Source organism: Grammomys surdaster, unplaced genomic scaffold (assembly GCF_004785775.1).
Source record: "Grammomys surdaster isolate TR1022 unplaced genomic scaffold, NIH_TR_1.0 125849, whole genome shotgun sequence".
NCBI classification, from domain to species: domain Eukaryota; kingdom Metazoa; phylum Chordata; class Mammalia; order Rodentia; family Muridae; genus Grammomys; species Grammomys surdaster.
Window position 1 is genome coordinate 2953331 of NW_021620675.1, and position 9636 is coordinate 2962966.

Consider the following 9636-nt stretch of genomic DNA (forward strand, 5'->3'; position numbering starts at 1 on the left):
CTAGGAATTTTCTTCTGTGGTTTCCTCTAGCTAAGTAAATGCACGATTTGAGGTCGAGTGAGATCAAGAAGAAAGGCTCATTTCATATACAGTTCAGCTCAGTCTTTAAGTCTGAGAAAACTACTCCCCTGAAGACCCCAAATCCAAGTTGATTTAGCTACAGAGTGGCCTTGCTTCCCTCGATGGGATTCTGCCTTCCCTGCCTGGAAGGGATTGGTTTTAGAGAGGGGCGGGGCGGACAGCGGGGCGGGTCTTCGTTACTCGGCAGCTTGTCGCCTAGACAACCGAGTGCAGCTTGATGGAGTCAGGACGCAAAGGGCTAGTGAAGGCAGATCCGGGAACGCTGAGCCCGGAGCAGCTGGAGCAGTTGAGAGACTTCAAGGTGCGTGAGTCGGCTTCGCCTAAAACTCATTTCTATCAAAGTTAAGCTCAAGTCTGAAGTCCCTCAGACAAGGAGGAGGGTCCCGGGAAAGGGGAGCGGGGCCTGTCCCCTAGCTGAGTGCCAGAGGACTAGATGGAGTGACCCTGAACCTAACCCACCAGGCATTTGAAAGTGCAAGGCGAACCAAATGGGGGGTCTGTCCAGAGAAACGACCGGGGGTGTAGCTTAGTTGGTGGAGTGCTTGCCTGGCATGCACAGACTGCTGGGTTCCTATCCCCTTCACCCCCTCATCCCCATCCCCACCCGCAAAAACCAGCACTCCTTAGGTAGAGAAAAGAGGATCAGGAGTTCAAGGCCAGCTTCAGCAAGTTCCAGACCAGCCCAGGCAATATGAATCTCTTCCTGAAGAGAAAAGAAATGAGGTTACCTCAAGAGAAAATCCAAAGATAGCTTTCAAGCACTCCAGGGAAAGACCTGGCTTATGTCCCATCCCCCGCACCCCACACACCGTCACAGGGCCTTCAAGGGTTGAATCCTGGATCTGTCTCACTAGATCTTGACTCTTGGTTGTTGGCCCTCAGATCCAGACGCGGATTGCAAATGAAAAGTACTTGAGAACTCACAAGGAGGTGTCGCTGCTCATTAGCAGCTTCTTCAGGTAGGTGGTTGGACAGGCTGGCTTTGGGACTTTACCAAATCTGACTGGGAATAGATGAGTGCATTAATACATGTGCCTCTTTCTTTAGTCACTCTCTAATTGCCACACTCAGGGAGAGCCTTCAGTTTGAGGCCAGCCTGAGCTACACAGCGAGACCTAGACTCAAAACAAAAACAACAGTAAGCCTGTTTCTTCTTCCTTTGATTTATTTATTGATTTTTAAAAACAAGGTCTCATCTCATATAGCCAAGGGTGGCTTTGAACTCAAACTCATTACGTAGCATAGGCTAGCCTTAAACTTGTGAGGATTCTCTCACCTGCACCATCCCAGATGTTTGGAACTACACAAACGCACAAGTGCATCTTGGTTTTGACCTCTTAAAAGTCAGGGAATTCCTAAAGGTCAACCTTCTGTAACTCTGACACTTGTGAATTTTCTTCAGTTATCTCTGCACTCTTTAAAATGCAAATGTTCATTCGATTCAACTCTAAAGACAAACATACATTGCATGTCACCGGGAGAGGGAGTGTGGCATTGGGGGACAGCAGGCAGGCATCAGTGTAAAACACTGCTCCCACCCACAGGAGGAAGGGTTCCAATAGTGCACCTTTGCCTACCTGAGAACACTGTAGAAAAATGACAAGGAGCCAAGGTATAGGGGCTCAGCACTTTGGGAGCTGAGACAAGAGGCTCACAAGTTCAAGGCCAGCCTGGACTGCATTAGTGAGACCCTATTTCTAAAAACCAAAGAAAAAGAGAAAAATATCAAGGCAAAATATTACTATTTTTCACATTTGATGGCAATCTCATGGTCCCACAATTTGGGAGTCAAAGGCAGGAGGATTTTGAATTCAATGCCAGGCTGATGACAGAGTAAAACCTTCTCTCAAAAAGCCAAAGATCAATAAACAAAAAAATTAAATTTCCCAGGTGTCCAGAACAGGTTTCTTCAGGATATTCCATCTAAATGGAAAAATCTGAGAATGCAGAGAGGCCAAGTGTTGAGGGCGTTGGATCTAAGACACTGACTGGATATGGCACATGCCTTTAATTCCAGCACATGGGGGCCAGAGACAGGTGGATTTCTGTGAGTTGAAGGCCAGTTTGATCTACATAGAGAGGTCCAGCCAGGGCTACATAGTGAAATCTTGTCTCAATCTCCTAATGGGGTAACAGGCAAAGAACTGAGGAATCATGGAGCAACACAGAGACAAGAGCTTGAATTCTGTTTGACTTCGGCCAAGTTAGTGCAGTTAAAGGAGCGCTGGTGTCCACTGCTAGGTACCATTTTGTCTGCCCACATCGGTGGTCACCAAACTGCATTGTGATGGTGATGCCAATCTTTGGTCTATGTTACTGGTCTAATGTTCCAAGCTGGTGGTACCATATGTGTCTCCACGTATTTACACTGTGGTGGCATCTTGGTAACATTTTGCTGACAAGCCCCCTCCCCAGTGATGCTATAAAAGAGAAGTAATGATGATTCTGAGACAGAGTTTAATTATATAGCTCTGGCTGTCCTGGAACTCATTATGTAGACCAGGCTGGCCTCAAACTCAGAGATCTGCCCACCTCTGCCTCCTGAGTGCTAGATTAAAGGTGTATGTCACATACCCAGCCCATTATTGTTTTTTAAAAGCCATTTTATGGGGGCTGGAGAGATGGCTCAGAAGTTAAGCCCACTTGCTGCTCTTACATAGGACCTTGGCTCAGTTCCCAGTACTCACAGGGTGGCTAACAGCCTGTAGCTCCAGCTCTAGGGGTTCTGACAACTTCTGGCTTCCTCAGGTGTCAGAGATGCATGTAGTACATCTACATACATGCAAACAAAACACTCATACACATCAAGTAAAAATAAATCTTAGAAAGACAGAAGACAGCTCCTAGTGTTTCCATTTCTGCAAATGAGACAAGTTAAGCTCAGATGGGAAGTACATTCCTCAAGCTGCTGACCAAGGATCCCGCCCCCTGGTCATTTCCACCACACAGTGCTGTATGGACAGACGCACACGGAGCTGTGTGAAGACCTGGGTTCAAGCCCAAGTCCTAGGGGTTTCCCAGGCCCTTTGCTTTTCCTTGGGTCTTACTAGTCTTCATATTTTTGCCTTTTCTCCAAGGAGCTTCAGATTCACACAGTAGGGATTCACACAGTAGGTTGGAAGGGGTTAGTGAACGTGGAAACCTGGCCTCTGTGAAGGGCAGATTCAGTCTAGCCAGGCCAGATGATATTATGTGCCAAGCTGGCTGGGCTGGGGCACACTTTTAATCCCAGAAGGCAGAGAAAGCAGATCTCTGTGAGTTCAAGGTGCCATCTGGTCTATATAGTGAGATCCAGACCAGCCAAGGCCACATACAGGGAACCTGTCTTAAAAAAAAAAAAAGATATTTCAGAGTCATCTGCTGGTGTCAGATGTGGGGATGATGTTTGCATTTTTTATTCTAAAGGGAAATAAAAAACAGCATGGCTCCAGTCCTGGGAGCTTACAGTCTGAGCTGGGTATTGTTCTGGCAGAGAAATTAAAAAACAAACAAACAAACAAACAAACAAACAACCCACTGAGACCCCTGTGTTAGATGGCATCATTCACAAACAAGGGGTTAGAATGCTGAGTGGTGAATGAGAGGGTGGAATTCTGGGTGGCCCTGTGTCTGTTTGTCTAGGAAGTTTCCAGGAAGAGATGAGGCATCTGGGACCAGCTCTGCAGTATCCCTGCAGACCCCAAAGCCTTCCTTTTCCTCCCTTTCCTCCACCCAAGGCCAAGCAGTTGAGCCCAGTGGCTTTGCTGCCCTGCAGTTCTACCCCTCCTGGCCTCTCTGTGAAGAGGAAGGAGAAGGAAGGGCTAAGTGAAGGCAGCTTGCCTGTTCAGGCCTGTCCCTGGAGTGCGCTCCTGATGTGCAAGCCGGATGAAGCTGTGAACTGTTCCCATTGGGAAGAGCATCTTCAGATTGGGGTTTCTGGATTCTGTGATTTGTGGCCTTTTAGCCCCCACCCCTCAGAAATACAGTGCACTTAATACCTTCAATCTGGACCTTAGAAATTCGAAGTTCAGGGACCAAACCTGTTTTAGGTACCCAGAAACCTCAGACTCGGGGCTGGAGCTGCAGCATCCTTGAAAGCTTAGGCAGACAAGTCTTCCTACAGCTCTATCACCCCTTGTCTGGAAGACTCTCGAGTGGCTCTTCAGTGTTGCCTTTTCTGTTTGTTTTCAAACAACCTGTTGAAATATAGAGACAAGTGACAAGCTGTAAGTGGACAGACTTTCCCATGCATGGTCACACTCCAGATGTAGAAACAAGCTATTGCCCCTTCTTTTTCACAGTGCCAGGCACCGTGGTGCCTTGTGCTTAGCACATGCTCTGCCACCCATCCCAGTGCAAGCACTTCATGTCTCCTCCACTACGCATGTCTGTATGCCAACCAGTCAGCCTTTCTAGTTATTCCTTAAGCCCACAGAGCCCAGGCAGACACCCCTGAGTGCTCTCCTGGACTCTGGGGATGTAACAGCAGATACAACCCAGCTGCTAACCCCAAGGCAGTCTCACACAGGACACAGAGCAGTCAATCACACATGACACAGGACTGTTTCCATCTCTGGGCTTTGTTTGGTCTTGCTATTTATTTCCCTGGACCTGGAGTGTTCTTGTCTCTCAACTTTTATTTTTGCTAGTTAAATCTCATTTGTCTCACAAGGGTCCCTTTCAATCCAATTACTCTGTGAAGGGTTTTAGGGTCCTGCTTTCAGTTTCCAGTCTTCCCTCCCAAGGTGCAATTGAGCACTTACTTGAGGTTCCTTAGCCTTTTGGGAAACTCACCCATTTTCTTTTGCCTATAAGTTAATTGAGGCAGGGTTATGTTTATTGTGTGCTTGAGTGCATGCATGTGCATGTGTGTATATGTATGTATGTGTATATGCATGTGTATGTGTGTGTACTCATGTGTGTGCACATGTGTATGTGTGTATGTATATATGCATATGTGTATGTATGCGTATGTGTGTCCATGGACAAGTATGTGGAGGCCAGAATGCTCTATGCCTTATTCACAGAATCTAGATTGAGGCTGGACACTGGCAAGCCCCAGTGATCCCTGTACCTCTGATCATCTCCATGCTGGGGTCACTGGCACCAGGTCATGGCTTAGATTTTGATGTGGATGCTGGAAATTCAGGTTCTCATGCTTGGGCAGCAAGTGTTCTTTGCTACTGAGTCATCTCCCTAGCCCCTGTCTTTTTCTCTTCTTCTCTTCCTTTAAAATCATTCCTCATATATTGTAGTTACTTACATGTAATTTATACTCAGTAATTGTCTAATTGAACCAAAGGAGGAATGAAACAAAATTATTAAGCCTTGAGTGCGGGCTTTCTCAGGAAGAAGTCAGCCAGGACAGATAGCCTGTGACCAGGAAATCACCATAGGGACCTCTGGCACTGGAGACACAAGACCTGGGCCTTGCCTTTCTTTGCTGTCTGTATGAACTTGGGCGTATGACTAACCTTGAGGTTTCCTGTGATGTCCCTCACAGGAGATGTTTTTTGGAAGGCCTTTTCATTTTCCTGTCTTTTTCTCAAAATGAGGCCAGAGTGGCACCGGAGCAGGACTTCTTTTGGTGAGGATTAAGAATTTTCTTTATAAGTAAAATAGGGATACAATGATCACTTACAGGGATGTCATAAAGTGAGATAGTATTAGTAAGCATGTCTTATGAACTGTGAAACTTTCTGTTCTGTCAGTCATTTCCAGTACCCTGGTTGCATTGAGATTTTGTCATTACCTCCATGTCTGTCAGCTGTGTAGCAGAGCTAATAACCCATCTCAAGTCCTTAAAAAAATGTTAAGCTTGTTTACTGTCTCCTTGGTCTTGGGGAATCCATGGATAAACTTCCTCAGACCATTATGTGGTTGCATTGTGTCCATTCAGCATGGACCTCTTGAAGACCTGGAAGATACTCTTCACATCTGCTTGGTCCTGAGTGTGTGAGTGTGTCAGATGACAAAGCCCTACCTGCCCACTCCACAGCTCCTCTGTGGAATGAATATGGCTTAGGTTTATTTATTATGTATTGCTGTTTAGATGTTTGGTTTGTGTTCTTTTGAGACAGGGTCTCCCTGTGTAGACCAGACTGGCCTGGACTGTACAGAGATCCACCTGCCCGTGTCTCCTGAGTGCCCAGATTAAAAGCATGGTCACCATGCCCAGCCACTCCATTGTTTTATTCCTTGCCTCATGTTTGTTTGTTTCTTTGTTTGTCTAAGACTTCCTGATCTAGAAGGGGAGGCCTGTCATTAATCTGCTTCCCAAAGAGTAAGATGGGGCAGTGGCCGTAGCCGCATGGCCCCCGTTTATCTCCTCCCTCCTTCTCCTTCTCCTCCTTCTCCTCCTTCTCCTTTTTTAATGTTTTACAGAGAAATGTTTCTGAAAAGACCAGACAACATTCTTGAATTTGCTGCATGTGAGTATGGTGGCATTGGGGCGTCCCACATGTCAGTACAAGAAGCAGAATTGGGGATCTAGAGTTGGACAACCCCGGGGCTTTCTGTGAAGTCTGGGTTCTGTTTTCACCTGATGTCCCTCACAGGAGCTGTTTTTGGAAGGCCTTTTCATTCTTTTGTCTTTTTTCTCAAAATGAGGCCAGAGCGGCACTAGGGCAGGACTTCTGACTTGGTGAGGATTAAGAATTTTGAGATTCCCAAAGGAGAGTCAGGCAGTCCTTAGTCTATGGGGGTGGGGATCTCAAAGTGATTTCTGACCCAGGCTGCCCACTAAAACCAGCTGGGGAGCTTTTAAAACAATACTGGTGCTCAGGCCCCACCTCTAGAGATTTTTATTGAATTAGCCCAGTGTGGGGCCCAGCAGCCAAGGTTTTGAAGGCTCCCCAGGTGATTGTAATGGACTTGGCTGCAGAGATGGCTTCAGGTCAAACCACACAGAGTGAGGAGCTGCGGCGGGTGTCTTGATGCAGTTAACCCTGGGAGCCCAGTGTTCTGAGCAGGTCTTCGCTGCCACAGCAGATGCACTGTGACTCACATTCCTCCTGTGAGGAATGCCGTGAGCCTGCTGTGAGCCTGCCTCTCCTGGGAGTGGGTGATCTCAGAAAAGGTCTGCATGGCAACTGAGTGGAGACCAGGTCCTAAGATGGACCCAGGGCAGAAAACTCAGAATCTCTGGGGTCTTGGTGACTCCTGGAACATCAAATGGGCCAAGAGCAGAAAGCCTTGCCTAGGATGGTTTCCTGGCATTCATGGGGGGAGCTGCCAGGGACAGTATGGGCACCAAGATTGTATTGTAAAGTGGGGACCACCAGTGAGCCCTGCTAGGACAGAGCATTGACATTTTAGCAGTGTAAGCTGTCGCTCGGTTTTCCCCTTTAGTAATGATGATTTCGTTCTGATTTTTGTCCCAGACTATTTCACGGATCCAAGACTTCCCAACAGAATTCACATGCAGCTAATTAAAGAGAAGAAAGGAACCTAATTAGCAAAGCCACAATGCTCCGCTGCTGGGAGAAGCCAGAAGGAATCCAGCCTTGGGTGGGTGTTAGCCTCACTCTTGTGAAGAGCAACACCGGTTTATGGGTCCAGGCTGTGAAAGACTTCGAGTGGAGAAACAGCAATGTGATAAAAGCAGGCCACTTCCTGACAGTCTAGGGGACAGAGGCTGTGACTGGAGGCCTAGCCTTGTCTTTGGCTAGTGAAGTGGATTGGGAGATGGATATGGAAGGTGTCCTGGGGGTGGGGCGGGGGCAGGAGAGTCAGTACCAAGTCCTTTCCTGAGCCTAGAGGCGAGGAGTCCTCAGACTCTTGGAGCAAAGCCCCTCCTACAGTCTTCCAACAGCCTTGTACATCAAGATTAGCCCTGAAGGCCATAGCATGTTTTATCGCCTCTTCCCCCGACAGGCAGGATGATCCCTGAAACCATTATGAAGGCTGGAGAGGTTTTTTTTCTTTCTTTTTTCTCAACGTGAGGTGGGAAAGGCCACAGTTCTAATCTAGTGAAACCACTTGTGTTTTGCAGGGTCGTCTGGAGTCCTGAGAGCGAGCAGTGTTGTTATCAGTGTGGGCTTCCGAGCTGTGTGGACCTTGTCCCATCACGGGGCCTTTAAGATCCTCATTAAATCCAGACCTGCCTGTCTTCTGTCTGATTTTCATTTGAAAGGAGGGGAGCACTGTGCATGGATGACTGCTGTGCCTGGCTCGAACCCTTTTCTCCTTGAGGTGGTCAGGGGTATGGGATACCAGGGACCGTTCCCACTCCAGACACTGATCAAACCACAAAGTTGGGGGGTACTGAGCAAGCCATAGTTAGTTATGGCATAATGAAAACAAGCGGGTCCATACTTCAGCATCCTATCTTCTGTGACCTTCTCAAATATAAGGTGGTGATTTATTTTGCTTTCCATAGAAACAATAGTGAGAAAAACTGGGCTGGAAGGATATCAAGAGAGATGGACAGACATTGAAAACTCAAGAGGCCCATGAGTATTGAACGTATACACCTGACAGATGGCTGAGGAGGTAGAGGACTTTGTTCTTGGGGACTTTAGGAGCAAGCCAGTCATCTATTTGATGTCTGGCTAAGAGGCTGAAAGATGGTCCAAATGGTAGCGTGTTTAGGAGCCGTGTGTGCGTGTGTGTGTGCACGTGCGTGCGGTGTTGGTGCATTTTTCAGGCTTCTTGACTCAGTCTTTGGCCTCTGCAGTCAGCTGACTCCACTGTATAAAGGAGCTCTCCTGTGTTTCATGTGTCAACATCACCATGGCAACAGAAGCCCAGGCTGAGTGTTGTTTGTATTCCCTTGTTCCTAGCTGCCCTCACTTGCAGTGGTAAAAAGGGCAAGGGAACAGGAAGACTCGGAACCATGTAAGTTATGAACTGGAACCCTCAGAGGTTGGTTTTGTTTTGTTTTAAGAAAGAGTCTCACTCTGTATCTCAGGCTGACCTCAAATTTACCATGATCCTCCTGCCTCAGTGATGGCTTTGAAGGTACTGGGGATTATGGGCACTTGCTGCTACACCTGGCTCTAGAGGAGTTATTTCTGTGCTTTCAGAATTATACTTCAGCATCTCTGGCATGGACAGAGCTGTCCTTGCTCAGGAAATACATGAAAAGGGGGCTGGAGAAAGTGAATCGCTTGCTTTGTAAGCTGGAGGACCTGAGTTCAGAGCTCACATGTTAAAAACCCCAAGTGTGGTGGTGTGCACTTATAACCCCAGCACTGGGGGAGTGGAGGCAGGTGGATTTCTGGCGTTTCCTGGTAAGCCAGCCTAACTTAGTAGGTGAGTTCCAGTCAATGAAAGAGCCTGTTTCAAAAATAAAAGATAAAGTGGATGGTGGCAGGAGAACAACCCCCGAGGCTGCCCGTTGGCCTCCACATGTGTGCTGTGAGTGTGGATACAGCTTGTGGCCCTGTCACAAACATACAAACAAACACAGGGCTAGAGAGATGGCTCAGTGGCTAAGGGCACCGATTGCTTTTCCTAAAGCTCTGAGTCTGATTCCCAGTACCCGTATCAGGCAACTTACAACTAACTACTTGTAACCCCAGCTCCGACGACGTCTCTGACCTGCATTCACGTGCACATACTCCCTTCCCCCAC

General features: G+C 47.6%; 1 protein-coding gene across 1 annotated transcript; it reads left to right on the forward strand.

Annotated features, from left to right (window-relative positions):
* The first annotated feature begins 254 nt into the window (after positions 1-254).
* On the forward strand, positions 255-8169 carry Riiad1 (regulatory subunit of type II PKA R-subunit (RIIa) domain containing 1). The gene is made up of 5 exons (XM_028789806.1): positions 255-382; positions 964-1040; positions 6445-6491; positions 7443-7569; positions 8054-8169. The coding sequence occupies exons 1-4, from the start codon at positions 299-301 to the stop codon at positions 7511-7513; spliced, it is 279 nt and encodes a 92-aa protein (XP_028645639.1). The 5' UTR covers positions 255-298; the 3' UTR covers positions 7514-7569; positions 8054-8169.
* The last annotated feature ends 1467 nt before the right edge of the window (positions 8170-9636 follow it).

Coding starts and splice junctions, on each gene's coding strand:
- Riiad1 (XM_028789806.1), top strand. CDS start 299: ATGGAGTCAGGACGCAAAGGGCTAGTGAAGGCAGATCCGGGAACGCTG. Junction 1,041..6,444: donor CTCATTAGCAGCTTCTTCAG/GTAGGTGGTTGG, acceptor AATGTTTTACAG/AGAAATGTTTCTGAAAAGAC. Junction 6,492..7,442: donor CATTCTTGAATTTGCTGCAT/GTGAGTATGGTG, acceptor TTTTTGTCCCAG/ACTATTTCACGGATCCAAGA.